The sequence below is a fragment of the Erinaceus europaeus genome, chromosome 10, assembly GCF_950295315.1.
Source record: "Erinaceus europaeus chromosome 10, mEriEur2.1, whole genome shotgun sequence".
NCBI lineage: Eukaryota > Metazoa > Chordata > Mammalia > Eulipotyphla > Erinaceidae > Erinaceus > Erinaceus europaeus.
Genome location: NC_080171.1, coordinates 109858210 through 109875992, shown reverse-complemented (window position 1 = coordinate 109875992; position 17783 = coordinate 109858210). Strand labels below are relative to the sequence as shown.

The window sequence follows — 17783 nt, the reverse complement described above, 5'->3', positions numbered from 1 at the left end:
TTCACCACTTAAGAAGCTTTCCCTTTGAAGGTGAGGACCAGGGGCTTGAACAGGAGTCCTTGAGCATGGTAACACGAGCACTTAACCAGGTGCAGCACCACACTGCCCCCATCCATTGTTATTTGTTTAAGGACTCTCCGTACAATTTTTCCAGCGGGGCTGCACCAACAGGGTAGCAAAGTCCCCTTTTCACCACAGCCTCTCTTGCACCCCCTCTTTTCCTGTCTTACTGATCTCGGCCACGTTCACAGGTTTGAGGTGGAATCTCAGTGTAGTTTTGATTTGCATTTCTCTAATGATAAGTGATGTGGAACATTTCTTCAGATGTGTATGGGCCATCTGTTATCTCTTCTTGAGAAAAATGTCTAATTCTTTGGCCCACTCTGCATGTTTTTCTCCCTTTGTTGAGCTGTATGATTTCATTGTAAATGTCTGATATCAACTGCTTGTCAGATATGTGACATGCAAATATTTCCTCCCATTTACTGGGCTGCTCGTTTATCCTTATGTGGCATGCTTTCAACGTGTAAAATCATTCTAGTTTGATGTAATTCCCTTTATTTGCCCTTGTTTTCATTTTATATGCCCATGGAGTTGAGTATCTAAATATATCCTTGATAATAAGGTACTGTAGTGTTTTACTGATGTATTCATTTAAAAATTCTTATTTATTTGTATCTTTGGTAGGACAGATAAAAATTGGAGGGGGAGAGAAAGGCACTCCTGCAACACTGCTTCACCACTGTGGAGCTTTCCCCATGTGGGTGGGGACTTGGGGCTTGAACCTGGGTCCTTGTACACTATGACGTGTGCTCTCAAGCAGGTGAACCAACTGCCTGGCCCCCTACTGAAACATTCTTATAGGAATACATCCTTGTATCTCATAGTGACAGCTCTTTATCTTTTTTTTTTTTTTTTGGATCCAGGCTTATTGCTGGGGCTCGGTGCCTGTGCTATGAATCCACTGCTCCTGGAGGCTCTTTTTTTCCCCTTTTGTTGCCCTTGTTGTTTTATCATTGTGGTTATTGTTATTGTTATTGATGTCATTGTTGATGCATAGGACAGAGAGAATGGAGAGAGGAGGAGAAGACAGAGAAGGGGAAAGAAAGATAGACACCTGCAGACTTGCTTCACCACCTGTGAAGCCAGTCCCCTGCAGGTGGGGAGCCGGGGCTCGAACCGGGATTTGAACCCAGCCCCCCACAGTTTTCAATGCTGTGGTATCAGAGTGGTGAAGCCCCATGACAAAAACAAAACTAAGCAAGTAAGCAAGCAGGCAAGCAAGCAAACAAACAAACAAAAAACACACCATGTTGATACTTCTAGATACATTCCTAGATATCTTTTGTATGGGTCTGAGATTCCTTTCACCAAAATAAATGCTGGGGACTGGCTTTGTTTCCAAAAAAGTAGTCTTTAGAAATGAACTGCACTTCATTTTAGGCATTTGTGAGAAAAAGGATTTGTGCCTTCATCTTCCTTGAGACCAATTTCCAAATCCCAATAAAGGGCCTACCAACTATAAAAGTATTATATTTCTCTCAATGAAATCCTTTTTTCCTTCTTTTTTTCTCCAGGCAGATGAAAATTAGTAGAGTAGATATGCTTTGGATTTAAAGTTTTGCTGTATAAAATTTTTTTAAAAATTGCTACTTTTTCCGTGCAATCACCTATTTTGCAATTAAAGATTCCCCTGCATAGTTCAGAGAAATGTACTAGAAAGTGTAGTAACACAAATTGCAAAGTGGATATATTTGGAAAATATATGGACACTTGGTAATGTCATGTGAGATGGTGAGTCAGTGTTATTATTTCCGTCCTGTTTTACAGAAGTAAACCATCCACTTAACTTGACTATAAGTTCGTTTGCCTGAACAAAAGATGCACTTGGAACATCTTGTGTGCAGATGAAAGCTTCACTGAGCCAGACAAACACATTTTGGTGTGATCAAATTTAAAATAGTTCTAACACCCTGTTTAAATTTCCCCGTGAATACAATTAATTTCCTCAGATCCGATTCATGCTTTAAATTACAGTAGTTAACTGTGCTTTTTATTTTATTTTTTTTTTAGCACACGCATCACTTCAATTCCTCCATCAATCTCTTCATCCTTGAAAATGAAGGCTATCATGAATGACCTCAGAGGTCCCTTCCAGCTAGTCATTTAAAAAAATCTATGAAAATAATATATTGTGGAATATTGATAAGCATAATATCTTCATTAGTTGTAATCTTCTAAAGAGCTTTTGCTTTTTTTTTTTTCCCCCCCACAAGGTCAGTTTTAGAGATGCTTTTCAACCTTTTTCCTTCTTTTCACTTGAAAAAGATTTCTATTACATTTTAACCAGGCGAGACCATAAATCTATCACACTGACCACTAGCCTATATGAACTATTCAGGCAAGTCATATTTCTTTGTGCCATAAAGCATGAAAATAAATGACAAAATGACATTATAATTGATGAACTCCCAAGCCTGCCCCATCTATGTGATTTCTTTTATCCCTGTTTTTGTTTGTCTGCTTGTTTTGTTTTGTTGGTGGAAGAAACTAGAGAGTAAATGAAACTAGGTAATTACAAAAAAATAATTCCAAGCCCATCTCTGTAATGTTCCACAAAAATGGTCTAGTGAAAATGTGACTACGGCAGGAGGAAAGGGGAGCTATGGAATTTGAGGTGCTGTGTAAACCCTCACAACCCTGTTTGGTGAGCAGAGACAGATGTGATTTATTAAAAGTCTCTTTTCCTGATGGAATGTAAAACAGCGCTAGTCATGCTGATTCACAGCATGTTACTCGTCAGTTTTTGCATATTTTCTGATGGTGCTTTCTATAGACTTTGAGTCTATAGAAGAGATAGAAAGTGTCTTTCTTTTTTTTACTTTTTTAAAATTTTTAATTATCTATTTATCTATTGGATAGAGACAGCCAGAAATTGAGAAAGAGAGGGAAAGAGAAGGAGAGACACCCACAACACTGCATCATCACCTTTAAAGCTTTTCCTCCTGCAGGTGGGGATTGGGGGCTTGAAACCAGGTCTTTAAGCAGTGTAACGTGCACTTAACCAGGTGCAGCATGTCCCGGCCTCAGTAAAGGGTCTCTCCAGGACCCTTTAGAACTCCTGATTTCTAGGTTTATTGGATAAACTTTGGGTCTGTGAACCCCAGTGGGTCCAGTAAATTTTTCTTAGGCCCTAACTCTTATGACAAAATAAAGTAACAACCAGTGGGAACTCCTCAATGTTTTCCTTATAACCTTTTGATCTTTAATTCTTATTCATGTATAAATTATTAAAACAATAAAATTGAATTCTACCTGACTATTTCTCAGCTCCATAATTTAGAAAGTTTGTGACTTGGTGTTAGAGTTGAGTTTCAGCAATTTCTGGTAAGAGTTCTATTCCCTAGGTCCTGGGCCATTTATACTATGTGAGATTCCATACCTGCATGGTATAAGCTGTATTTTAGAGAAGGTAAAAGGGGGCCAGGTGGTGGCACACTTGGTTAAGTGCACATGCTACAGTGCACAAGGACCCAGGTTCAAGCCCCCCACCTGCAGAGAGAAAGCTTTGCAAGTGTTGAAGCAGTTCTGCAAGTGTCTCACTGTCTCTTCCCCTCCATCTCTCCCTTCCCTCTTGATTTCTGACTGTCTTTATCCAATAAAGGTAATAAAGAAATTTTTAAAAAAGAGAATGTAAGAAAGTCAAGATGTTTTCTTCTGTTACAAACATAATGGAGTTTCAGTTAATTGTGGGACTGTAGTTCCCAAGACTCAGATAGAGGAAAGGAGGAGCATTTGGGGACTAAGGGGTTCCCTGATAGAGCAAACTGATGGCTTGGTATGGGATAAGATGTCCTGACACCTGTCTAGGTAAAATATAAAAAATGCACCCTTGTGACAATAATACCATAAACCAACATTTCCTCAACAAAGTCATAGTGAGGTCTAAAAATAAATGAAAAGGACAGTCAAAATAAAATGTATGGTAAATATTCTTACAGATATGTAGGTTGTCAATCTAACAGTTAAAGGCCAGAATTTGCCAGCAGACAGTTATTGTCAAGAGTAGCTATATAGAGGTTTCAAGTCTTGTAAAAAAAAAAATGCTTTGCTGTTATTTTTAATGATAATATGAGATTCTTGGTCTACAAGTATATTCTTTGAACATAGTTTGTCAGAGAAAAAATTCAATCAGATGAAAATAGATTCTCTCAAAAGATGAGGATACTCAGATTTAAAGTTTGCCATTGTTCTTGTACTAATAGAGGGAAAAATAAATTTTACAGCCTAAGTGTTGCATGTTTGAATATTTAACATAGAATTTTATTTATTTTACCAGAGCACTGGTAAGTTTTAGCTTATGGTGGTGTGAGGGATTGAACCTTAGAGCTTCAGACATGATAGTCTGTTTGCATAATCATTATGCTATCTTCTCTGCCCATGAGATAAAATTTTCCCTTTGACATTGTGGGCAATACAGTCAAATACATTTCACCAAAAAAAAAAAAATACTATGAACTCATGTAAATGCAAATCTTGGTATAGAGAATCTCTAATATTAAAACTTTAAGAATTTCATGTTGATTTCAATCTCAAAATGATATGATAGTTATAGAAATCTTTAATTCAGAGGCCAGATGGTGGTACACGCACCTGACTGAGTGCACATGTTACAATGCTCATGGACCCAGGTTCAAGCCTCTGGTCCCCACCTGCAGTTGGAAATCTTCACAAGTGTTGAAGCAGTGCTGCAGATGTCTTTCTGTTTCTCTCCCTTTCACTCTTCCCCATTCCTTCAATTTCTGGCTATCGTTATCCAATAAGTAAATAAAAATTTTTTAAAAAAAAAAAATCTTTAATTCAGATACAAGATGCCTCTGACTTTAATACTTATTTAAATAATTCCAATTCAGTCACGATCTCCTTCCTCCCTTCCAATATCATTTCTATCCACAAGATACCACATGGACCTCTGTGCAGCATGATGGCTCTCGTGTCACTAAAGTTAAAAGCTTCAGGGGACAAATTCCCCACCCTGTGTTTTTTAAGTACACAGCCAACATGGACCAACTCCAAGCCATAATTGACCATGCAGAACATTGTCAACAGGAGTTGTCTTTTCACTGCAAGAAATCACGGTTCTCAACACGCCAAGGTGAGTGGTCAGAGTTATCAAGCATTATAAACTATGGTTCCCTTGAAGAAGTAGGGACCACCACATATGTATGGGAGCTTTGTGTCCATAACTTCTGGGTCAAAATCTGGTAATTTACTGCTATGCTTTTTCCTGGAGTTAGGAGCAAAGTCAATCTCTTTTGCTCTTTGCTCAAAGCTCTGAATGATCAGAATTTTCTTTGCAAAATTCATTGGGTAACTGAGCACTCAACACTTCTTTTTTTTTTTTTAATTTTTTTTATATTTAATTTAATTTATTTATTCCCTTTTGTTGCCCTTGTTGTCTTATTGTTGTAGTTATTATTGTTGTTGTCATCGTTGTTGGATAGGACAGAGAGAAACGGAGAGAGGAGGGGAAGACAGAGGGGGAGAGAAAGACACCTGCAGACCTGCTTCACCGCCTGTGAAGTGACTCCCCTGCAGGTGGGGAGCCGGGGTTCGAACCAGGATCCTTATGCCGGTCCTTGTGCTTTGCGCCACCTGCGCTTAACCCGCTGCGCTACAGCCCGACTCCCCAGTCAACACTTCTTATGAGATTCTTGGGACGCTGTTTATTCACTATGTAAAACAGCGACACATAAATTAGGTTTTGTCTTAGAAAATATTGCTAGCAATAGCATGCTATAGTTATCTGGAGGTGATTAACTGGAAAAAGTTTTGTTTTTTTCTCACAAATCAAATCCAACTTGTCTTAGGTAATTATAAGGTAGAAAACAGTTTGGGAACTGTACACCTCATCAGGACAGAACACAACACAATTGTTAGTAATTTATTTTTTTTCATATTTAGTCTAGTTTTGAAAATTGTGCTTTTGTTTTCATTTTTCTTCCGTTGAACTATCTCATTTGTTCAGAATGTCCAATCCTTCATGAAACTCCTTGTTTTTCTAGAAGTTGGCCAGTTCCTCTTCATATCAGACATTCCAGGAAAGGAGAAACCAAAGAGACTAAAGGCAGAGTTCTAAGGGTTCCAGTTCCCTGTCTGTGACTCAGCAGCTGTAGGATTTGGAAAGTAATTTTGCATTTCTAACTCTTTAGAGATAAGACAGTGACCTCACTGGGGCTTAACAGCATATATATATATATATATACATACATACATATATATATACACATATATACATATATATATGTATATATGTGTATATATATATTTATATTTATCCAGGTTATTGAATTTATGGTTAGTACTAGATAGTCTGGTGACTATTGTTAGTTGATTGCTGTCAAATAGATCAGTGAACTAAAGTTGTATATTCCCAGAAGAATAAGTAATCTTTCTCCAGAAGAATGAGTTCGTGCACTTAAAAAACATTAGGTTGGAACCAACCATCAACAGAGGCATGAAGCCAAACCACCATTGAGTAAGAAAGTCAATTAATAAATACTAGTATATGCTCTAATACTGAACCCAACTCTATCCAGATAAAAGAAAAAAAAAGAATTCCTACATTTGAACCAATGCTTACCTACTGATTACTCAATTGACCTCCTTTAAATATAACAATATATTTAGATATAAAAATATACTAACATATAAAAGATCCACAAGACCAATGAAAACAAGTATTTAATTGGGACTGAGGGTAAAGAGAGGAAGATAGAAAATGATTTTTAAGCATGCTAAGTGCACCAAAATAAAGGATTCAATAGCTGTGTATAAGTTACAGGCACTCTTTATATACTTGCTATAGAGTGGAGCTATGCTAGTAGCAGAGCCTACTACACATGAACATTTTTACATTGATTTTTTTTTCATTATGAATGAGCATTCAGGATAAGGATGTTAACCTTGTGGGAAAGGAATTTAAAAAAAAATAGTGCTTACAAAGTTGCAATAATGCAAGATGACTGCAGTGTGGGAAGTCAATTAATATATATATATATATATATATATATAGAGAGAGAGAGAGAGAGAGAGAGAGAGAGTAGATTAGAAGATTACAGTTGATATTTTGTTTTGTCTCAATAAGTTCTCACTGCTTAAATTCACCATAATTATTAGAGGACTATAGTTATGTTGATCAGAAGAAAGTTCAGAACCTCAGTGTTACAGCCATGAGTTTGGGTTTTGCAAGGTGATTGGAGAAGGTTAGAACAAGTATTTTACTGGTGTCAGCTAGCATTTTCTTTCAGTATCTTCAAGTTTTGTGTGTGTGTGTGTGTGTGTGTGTGTGTTACAGTTATGATTGTGGATAACTCAAGAGGGAATTTGTGACAATAAGCATTAACATTCTCTAAAAAACAATATTCAGTTTGTGAATTCCAAGGTCATGGAGGGTTTTGTTGTGACTCCATAGGACTATGAACCATGAACTAAAAGAACTGAATAAATGTAGTCATGACCCATAATCATTAGTGATTTTTCCTTTTTTTAAAAAAAATAAAAACTCTAATTCTTCACCGTGCTATTCTTAATGATTTCTTATGTAACTGTTTTAGATTAGTCTAATCAATATTGACTCCAGCCAAATGTGTTCTATACCTTTAAAAACACTTGGGAGTTCTTATTTTTATAGAACAAAATAAACATTTCTAATGTAAACATACAAATGTGCATTTGGGTATAATGATTCCCTTGATGTTCAGTCTCTGAGAGACTGAGTGTTGAGTAATCACATTTTTTTAATGGTAATTTGAAAAATGCCTGCTAAATATCTGTTAAGCTAAAAAAATCATCTGCCCCCTAGAGATAAGTTTTGCACATTTAAAAGAGAGACCATTGATATTGATTCCTGGGCACATATCTCACCCACTAGGCCTTCAGTGGGTGGTATTGAATGTAGTCTATGTGTTTACAAGCTGAGAGCTTGTCAGCAGAAGCAGAAGTATCATCCAACAGGGAGCCATAATGAGCAGCAGAGGCTATAAGTTAGGGAGAAGCTGGGATGTGTTCCAGCTTCACAGTGGGGGCCTGTTGGAGGCAACCTAAAGGCTTGAAAGTACACACTAAAACAGACAGACATCTTTGCGGGGCAGTGCATTTGATGACACTTCTATTTCCTCTCCTGCCCTGATGATCTTTTTATTGTGGAGTGTTTGCCCTCTACCTACCTGCATGCTCCCTGTCTTTTCTAATCAGACTCTCCCAGGTGTGCTGTGATTCCCTACAGGGGACTCAACAGTGTTTTTGGCTGAAACATGTACTTCTGCAGAGCTGAACCAACCTCTGGTTCTGTCAATTAACTGTGGGCTTCATTGAGGAAGAGGTTGTGTTTAAGAGCTAAGCTTTAGTTGTATCAGAAATGATCTGGGCTTGAGTCACCTCAGGCTTAGAAAAGGCAGATCCGTGCCTGTTCATTAGTTTCCAAATACAGAGCCAACCCATTTTGTATAAGCAAAAAGATAAATATTTAAGGAAAGTTTTAGAGGTGATCAGAAATAACTGTGTTTCCAGATGATTAATAAATATTAAGCTATCCACATTTTGCATTAACATTGTATCTTTGTTTGTTTGTTTGTTTGTTTTGTTTTGTTTTTGCCTCCAGGGTTATTGCTGGGGCTTGGTGCCTGCACTACAAATCCACTGCTCTTGGAGGCTATTTTTTCCCTTTTGTTGCCCTTGTTGTTTTATCGTTGTTGTTATTATTATTGTTGTTGTTATTGCTGTCATTGTTGTTGGATAGGACAGAGAAATCGAGAGAGGAGGGGAAGACAGAGAAGTGGAGAGAAAGATAGACTCCTACAGACCTGCTTCACCGCCTGTGAAGTGACCTCCCTGCAGGTGGGGCTGGGGGCTGGAAAGGGGAACCTTACGCGGGTCCTTGGGCTTTGTGCCATATGCCCTTAACCCGCTGAGCTACCACCGGGCCCCCTTAACATTATGTCTTTATAATCTTTCTTTAGGATCACAGAAATAATTTAGATCAGTGTGTAAATTATCTTGTTTTTTATTTTGTTTACAGATCCCCTTTTTGCATATCCTTTCCAGATAAAAATATGTAATAGGAGTCCTTAAGAGAAATATGTAAATATTATGTCTAAATGGATTAGGGACTACTTGCATATTTTCTAATAGAAGAAAACAGTATGATGGTAATGTAATTCTTGCTATTAAAATATATTTTAAGCAGTGGGAATTCTTTTTGAAATATATTACATATCATATATTCAGTTCTCAAATAGTCTTTGTTTTCACTAGAGGAGAATTAAAGGAACTTTGGTGGGAGGCAGGTGGTAGGGGGCAAAGTAGATGTCACCTTTCTCCTTCTTGTCTTTCAGATGGGACCCCAGTGAGCTGGTGGGTTGGAAGAACCAATGAAACACACACTTACTGGGGAGGCTCTTTGCCTGATGCTCAAAAATGCACTTGTGGATTAGAGGGAAACTGCATTGATTCTCAATATTACTGCAACTGTGATGCTGACCGGAATGAATGGTGATTTCCATATAATTTCCCTATACAAACTGTAATTTCTTTTTATTGCTCAAGATATGTGCCTTAGGCAGACATTACAAGGACAGTACAAAGGAGAATAGATTAACATACCCCTCGTCAAGTTAAAAATATAAGCATTGATATGTATAATGTAATTCATTTGAAGCCTAAAATTCCTGTTTACTTGTGAATGATTAATGTTGTCCATTTTAATTTGCTGATAAGACAAAAGAGAACTACTGAATGTTTTTGAGTCACTGAGATTAACATGTCAGACCTCTTCCTGTGGCCTGGATGACTCAGAGTTGTTCTCTAACTTCTACTTGGGTTTTTCAGTAACCACATAGAGAGAAAGGAAACAAATCGTCTTGATTTCATAAAAAGGAATATATGAAGCACAACACTCCATAGAACTGGAGGCCTCAAAACACCATAAACCCAGAGAAAGGAGAATGAGGACGCGTCTTCCTGTTTGTACTTTAGTGAAAAAATAGCAGATCCATGAAAACACATGCTTCACATGATGACTAGTCTGAAGTTGCAAAACCTAGGTTACCTCGACGGTCCTTGAGTTAAGGTAACATGTCCATAGACTGGCAAAACTAATGGCTCTTTGAAATTACATATTCTTCCCCCTTTGCATAACCTACCTGATCCCCACAGATAAACTGTCACCAAACATGAGCTCACAATCCAGTGCTCCACACTGGAGGAAAATGACAGAAGGAAGGAAAGAAACCACAAATAGATTAGTTGCCAAAACAATTCAGATAATGGATACATTAAAGACATACAACAAAGTTAACTTTGAACAGTTTGAAGAACTGATACATGAGAAAGCACGCAGATGCCATTAACAGAGATGACTGTGACATAGCAGAACAAAGTGCAGATTGAAAAGTCAAACAAATCATCAGAAAACTGGTGAATTGAAAAAATGAGTGCGAAGGAAGAATGTTGAAGGAACAAAATGGAAGCTAGGAAAGCAGTGGCAGGGAGTGGTGGGGAGAAGGTGAACAGATGTATGGATTTTCAAGAGAAGAGTGAAACCACACTAATGGTACAGTGGTGAACACAGCTATCTTCAAAGACTGAAGAGACAATATTTGAATAGCTGCAAATTTTCCAAATCTGAGAAAATACTAGTATACCGGAAAGACAAATAAAAATTTATATCTAGATATCCTGGGGAAATCAAAGAATACTAAGGAGACTAGTAAAGAATTAGGATAAAAGGTATACTCTTAAAACCAAATATAATTAGCTAGCTATCTGACCTTCCCTCAACAGCATGGAAAACAAAGCTACAGACAGTGGGAGACTTGCCTCACAGTATGGAAATAAAGCAAGTGTCAAATTCCAAGCTGGCATTTTCAAATGTGAGATAAAATGAAAATCCAGACAGATAGACACTGAAGAAATTTATTGTCAGAAAATTCTACAAAATGAATCTAAAGAATAGTTTTCAAAATTAAAAAAAAAAAAAAACTTTCACAAGGAAGATTTTTGGACCCAAAAAGAAATATTGAGAAAAGAAATTTGGAAAAGTCCAAGTTAAAGTTAGGTGAGAAGACCATTGAGATAACTTACCTGGAAGGGTTCCTGCTCGGACACAGATACAACTCAGGCTTGAGTCTGGCCTTCACAGCACTGGGGGAAGCTTTGGTGCTATGGTGACTTTACCCTGTCCTGTCTTTCTGTCCCTGTCTCTTTCCTTCTATCTGAAAAAGTTGACCCAGAGAAATGAAGTCCTGGGTTGCTGAGTGGTGGCACACCTGGTTGAGCACATGTTACAGTGTTCAAGGACCCAGGTTTAAGCCCCCAATCTCCACCTGCAGGGGCAAAGTTTCCTAAGTGGTAGTGTTACAGGTGTCTCACTGTCTCTCTTCCTCACTATCGCCTCCTTCCTCTCAATTTCTGACTGTCTCTATCCAATGAATAAATAAAGTTAATTAAAAAAATTTAAAGAGAGAGGGAAATGAAGTCCTGGCAATAAAAGAAAAAAAATGTAAAGAGCCCAGTCGGAGTTTTCATTGCAGAATATATGGAATATGTACCGTACAAATATTGAGATTCGGAGTGCTTTTTTTTTGCCCCCAGGGTTATTGCTGGGGCTCAGTGCCTGCACAATAAATCCACTGCTCCTGGAGACCATCTTTTCCTCATTGTTGTTGCTGCTACTGTTGTTGTTGGATAGGACAGAGAGAAGTCAAGAAAGAAGTGGAAGGCAGAGAGGGGGAAAGAAAGATAGACACCTGCAGACCTACTTCACCGCTTATGAAACGACCCTCCTGCATCTGGGGAGCCGGAGGCTTGAACTGGAATTCTTGCACCAGTCCCTCTGCTTTGCACTATGTATGCTTAACCCGGTGTGCTATCGCCCGTCTGGTTCCTCTGAGTACCCTTTAAGAGAGTAGTGAAGACAAACTAAGTCGAATTGCATAGATAATGGAGTGGTGCTTAGGTATGTCTCTCTCTTTCATAAAATAATAATAATAAATTGGGGCAAGGATATGACCAAGATATAGGTAGAGTGCATATGTCTGATATGTGCCATTCTGGATTTAGTCTGTCATTCCACAGAAAAGCACAGATAAATAACATACGCTAATACATGTGAGTGGAACTGAAATGAAAAAAAAAAAAAGGATTCGAGTGACAAAGAATGATTATATTATAATTTTTAAAGGAGCTAAAACAAAGATTAACAATTAAAATATTTTATTTTAGAAACTGAGTTATGATCAGAAGAGAAATCAGAGGATAAAACTTGTGACATATCTTGTAAATATTTCTTACCATTAAATTTCTTAGAGTGCACACATTAAAATTTCAAATGAAATCTCAAAACAATTAGAAATAGAGTGTGACAATAAAAAAAAAAAACACCTCAGTTAATCCTAAAGAAAGTAGGAAACGTAATATTTAAAAAGAAAGGAACAAATAGGAAATGCATGTTTGACCAATCATGTACAATTAATGTGGTAAAGTTAACACATTAAGCCAGATATGATGTATATAATTAAAAATAAATGTATCTCTCTGTGCATCCAAGAATACTAGACACAAAATGCTAAATAACTAAATATTTTGGTGGGGGTAGATAGCATAATGGTTATGCAAACAGACGCTCAGGTCTGGCTCCAAAGTCCCACGTTCAGTCCCCCACACCACCATCAGTCAGAGTTGAGCAGTGCTCTGGAAAATATTTAAATAAATAATAAATAAATAAATACAAAATGCTAATTTCTTTTTACCAGGCATAGATGCGTGAAGGAAGTTTTAGTCTTACTATGAAAAGATTACTACAAGAATAAAATTATATTAATTATGTTGTAAATTATATTAATTTCACCTGAACTTGTATGGTTTTAATAAAAAATATTAGAATTTGGGGTTGGGAGGTAGCTTATCTGTCTTACCATATGTGAAAACCCAGATTAAAGCCCCTGGCTACTAATAGGGAGAACTGTGCAAAGAGAAATCTTCACAAGAGGTAGAGCAGTGCTGTGGTGTCTCCTATTTTCTCTTTGTCTCTCTCCATTCTATTTTTCACATCGATCTAAGAAATCTGTCAGGAACAATGGAATCTTACAGGTATCAAGTCCCAGAAAAACTGCAGGGGTAAAAAAGCCCCACAAAATGTATATCGAAAGAAATTGGCAGGGGCCAGGTGGTAGCGCACATGGTCCAACGTATGCAATGTACACAGGGTGCTAGGACCCAGGTTCAAGCCTTCAGGCCCTGCTGCAGAGGGAAAGCTTCAAGAAAGGTCAAGCAGTATTGCAGGTCTCTCTTTCTCTCTCTCTCTTTGTCTCTCCTCCTCTCTCTCTCTCTCTTTCCACCTCCATCTCCCCCTTCTCTCTCAATTTCTCTCTGCCTCTACCCAAAATAAACAAATTTAAAAATATGTATATATAAAGAAATTGTTAGAGTAAAGAAATTCACAAATCTGTCATGAGAGGAAGAACTTCAATCATCTGTTGTACTTAGAATGTCAAGCAGACACAAATAAATAAGGATATAGAGTATCTTTAAATAAGATCAACATATTAATTTGTTAGGCATATTAGTTTGTAAGCATGCTTTCCTAACAGCCCATAAAGCAAAATGAAAAATTTTACAATAATTATCATATGAAGAGAAGTTTCTCTAATTAAAATTTATTTACGTTAAAAATGAATAATAAAAGCAAAAATTATGAAGCAATTTAAAACTGGAGGTTGGAAACAAGGGAATAAACATTACATTATACATGGGTAATGTGTGTATCCACAAAGAAAACCCACAAGTGTATGAAAAATAATTTTACATTAATGAGAAGGTTAGTACAGGTACTGTAGCTTAGAATAACTTTTCCCTATGAAGAACCTATATTATAAGAAAGTACTGTAGAATCCACTTGCAAAATCATCAAAAAAGAGTATAGGGGCCAGGAGGTGGTGCACCTGGTTGAGTGCACATGTTACAGTGCACAAGGACCCAGGTTCGAGCCCCCTGTCCCCACCTGCAGGGGGGGAAAGCTTTACGAGTGGTGAAGCAGGGCTGCAGGTGTCTCTCTGTCTCTCTCCGTCTCTATCTCCCCTCCCCTCTTGATTTCTGACTGTCTTTAGCCAGTAAATAAATAAAGATAATTAAAAAAAAACTTTGCTTAAAATTTTTTTATAAAGAATATAATACCTTAGAATAAAGATAACAAAAATAATGCAAGACTTTTATGACAAAGACATCATAGAAGTTTACTATAAGATTATAAGGAGACCTAAATAAATACATCACACCATAGCAATAAATAGGAACATTAAATATCTTCCCTCAAATAATTTTGATCCCTTTCAAGTCCCAGCAAATGTAAAACATTTGCTTATTCTTTTGAATGGTGACAAGCTGGTTCTAAAGTTTATATAGAAAAGTAATGGAGTGTGAGTTGCTCAAATAAATCGAAGATAGAAATTAGGTGGGAGAGGAGTCCTTCTTTGTATGAAGATGTGTTACAGTGCCTGGTAATTAATGCAACCTGGACTTGTTAAAGGGATGAGTAGACACAATAGCAAAAGCAAATAGCCTGAGAGTTTTCAAAATCTGTCATTCTGGAGAACTGCAACGTGACCAGTTCCTTTCTCTTCTAAAGAATTTTTAAATGGGAAAATGACTAATATTTTCCCTTGCAGTTTTTCCAAAAGTTCAAAGTAGGTAAGGCCTACTGAAAAGCCACAAATAATGAGAAATAATTTCTAGAATATTAGAAACTAACTGAAAACGAAAGATATTTATATGTTCTCTTATTGAATCATCGAAATGATCGAGGAGTTAAATAAAATACCCCCATGTTTTCCATTTTTGAAAAAAATAGAAGCAAGTAGAAACCTAAGATATATTTATAAGGTAAACAGTTTGAGTGAGTGAGGTAACCAAAGCAATGCTTAATTTCCTGAATAGAATGTGGGCAGTTGGGAGTCATCTATGCTAGTAAACAGCTGTTAAATAAGTGTTTGAAGTTCCCTTAGTTTCAGGAAGGGAATTTGCAAGCAAGGAAATGAAAAAAGACTTTATCAATTCTTTAGTAGCCAAAACATGCATTATGATTTTTCTTAATTTTTTCAGATATTGTGCATTCTCAGTGATAAGAGCTAAAATATAGCTTTGTACTACATTAAAAAGTGTAGATGTTTAAATGTTTCTTTAAAATCAAGAATCCTTAATGAATTAATAATGTCCTAAACTTTTTCCTCCAGGGTATTTTACCAAAGTAGCAACTATGAATATTAAAGTACTTATTTGTATAATTTATTAATATTTAACAATAGGAATTTATTCCATGCATTATTCCCACATTTACAGCAAAAGTAATTTCTAGACTGACTCTTTCTATAGTCCAGTAGCACCTGTTAACATGCTCACTACTCTGTCCCAATAAATTCAAGTGCTTGTGATCATCTCTTGTGCTTCCACTAACAAGAGTTGCAAAGATTTTTACCAGATAAAGCCATGTTTACTTCTTTTCTTTTATTAGCAATTTAATAATGATTGGCAAGACTACAGGATAGGAGGGGTACAATTCCATACAATTCCCACCACCAGAGTTTCATATACCCTCCCCTCCTTCCATTGGAAGGTTCCCTATTCTTTATCCCTCTGGGAGTATGGAACACAGATTTTTATGGAGTGCAGAAGGGGGGAGGTCTGGCTTCTGTAATTGCTTCTCCACTGAACAACACACAGGCTTGAAATATAGAAAATGTGAAATAAATGTTTATTGAATCAGTGCATTGTAACCAATGCATTGTAACAATCTTTGACAAAGTACTTTCACAGACCTTAAATTTTTTCATTTCATATTATTTTTTAATTAATTTGTTCCTTTTGACTAGAGACCGAAAGAAATTGAAAGGGAAGGAAAATGAAGGGAGAGGGAGAGGGAGAGGGAGAGGGAGAGGGAGAGAGAGAGAGAGAGAGAGAGAGAGAGAGAGAGAGAGAGAGAGGTGCAGCACTGCTTCACCATTCATGAAACTTTCCCCCTGCTGGTGGGGATTGGAGACTTGAACCTGAGTCTGTGCACTGAGATGTGTGAACTCAACCAGGTAGACCACCATCCGGCCCTTATTAATTTTACGAGGTCAAACTATCACTCTATCAATTTATTTCTTTTAAATGAAGTCAGAGAGAAACTAAGAGGGAAGGGGGAGAGAGAGAGAGAGAGAGACTTGGAGCAGGGATTCTTGTGAACTATAATGTGTGCACTTTACTAGGTGGACCACCACCCACCTTCGTATCATACTATCTTTTTAAAAAAAATTATTTATTTATTATTGGATAGAGATAGCCAGAAATTGAGAGGGGAAGGGAAGATAGAGATGGAGAGAGACAGAGACACCTGTAGCCCTGCTTCACCACTTGTGAAGCTCTCCCCCTGCAGGTGGGGACCAGGGGCTTGAACCTGGGCCCTTGCACACTGTAGTATGTGCACTGAACCAGGTGCACCACCACCTGGCCCTCATTTCATACTATCTTGATTTTGAGTCAGCACTATTTTTTTTCCTGTTGTTCTTAAATTTATGGCATCAACAAGTAAATAAATGTTTATCAGTCACAATAGGAATTTCTGAAACTTTAGAAAGAGAATCCTAAAATTGGAAACCTAAATCCTCCTGTCAGTCAAGTGTCTTTATTTGTTTTATGAGGATAACAGTACTTTTGCTTGAATGTGTAATTTCTGCATTTAATTATTACAGCAGTGGCAAATTTGGGGAGAACAGTGAGATGCTTAAATGCATTAAAAATGGAATCCCACACTAACACCCATAACCGTAGCTCAAGACCTGCTCACTTTCTTCTGTGGTCACATCAATGAACCTGATCTCTGATCCTCTGATAACATTTTTAAATACTTTATTACCTTTGTAAGTGCTCAGATGGTCTATTTGATTTCCCTGCTGTAACATATTTATAAATTTAGCTCCATCCTTCTTGAACTACAACAAAAGATTATCACTTGTCTATGGTCTGAGTAATGTTCAGTGGTTTTACCTGATTTCTAGGGCCAGGGACACGATTATTCTTTCCCATAAAGAGCATCTTCCAGTGACTCAGATTGTGACGACAGACGCAGACCGACCACATTCTCAAGCAGCATATTCCCTGGGTCCTCTGCTCTGCCAGGGAGACAGTAAGTAACCGTCTAAGAAACTGTCCTGAGGAGAATGCATGCCAGTCGTCTGTGAGGAATGTAACCACATGTGTTTTAAAGACATTGTCTAACCTGATTATTTTATTTATTTAAAATGTATTCTCTTATACAATAAATGTAAACCTTAATTGGAACTAAAAAAATACTATTTTCTTTGGAATGTGTCTCTTATGCGATGTTTAAATCAAGCTACTATTTTAAAAACTCATGGAATCATCTGAAATATTATATCCCAGTATGACACAACTAAAGACAGGTAAAGAATTTAAATAACAGAGACTGGAAAGTGACACACCTGGTTGAGCACACATGTTACAATACAATGACCAAGAAACTGGGTTCAAGTCCCTGGTCCTTACCTGCATGGGGAAAGCTTCACAAGTGGTAAAGCAACGTTTCAGCTGTCTGTCTGTCTGTCTGTCTCTCTCTAGTTCCCCCTTCCTCTCAGTTTCTGGCTATTATAAAAATAATAAAAATTGGAGGGACAGTGGTAGTGCAGCAGGTTAAACATACATGGTGCCAAGAATAAGGACCAGCATAAGGA

At 37.2% G+C, this 17783-nt stretch overlaps 1 protein-coding gene across 1 annotated transcript in view; it reads left to right on the top strand.

Moving 5' to 3' along the window:
- The window catches only part of LOC103128953 (contactin-associated protein-like 3), a 180214-nt gene that overhangs the window by 135274 nt on the left and 27157 nt on the right, over window positions 1-17783 (top strand). The window contains exons 13-15 of the mRNA XM_016184982.2: window positions 4958-5155; window positions 9396-9552; window positions 17091-17218. Coding sequence (XP_016040468.2) covers window positions 4958-5155; window positions 9396-9552; window positions 17091-17218 — 483 coding nt within the window. The remainder of the gene's footprint in view (window positions 1-4957; window positions 5156-9395; window positions 9553-17090; window positions 17219-17783) is intronic.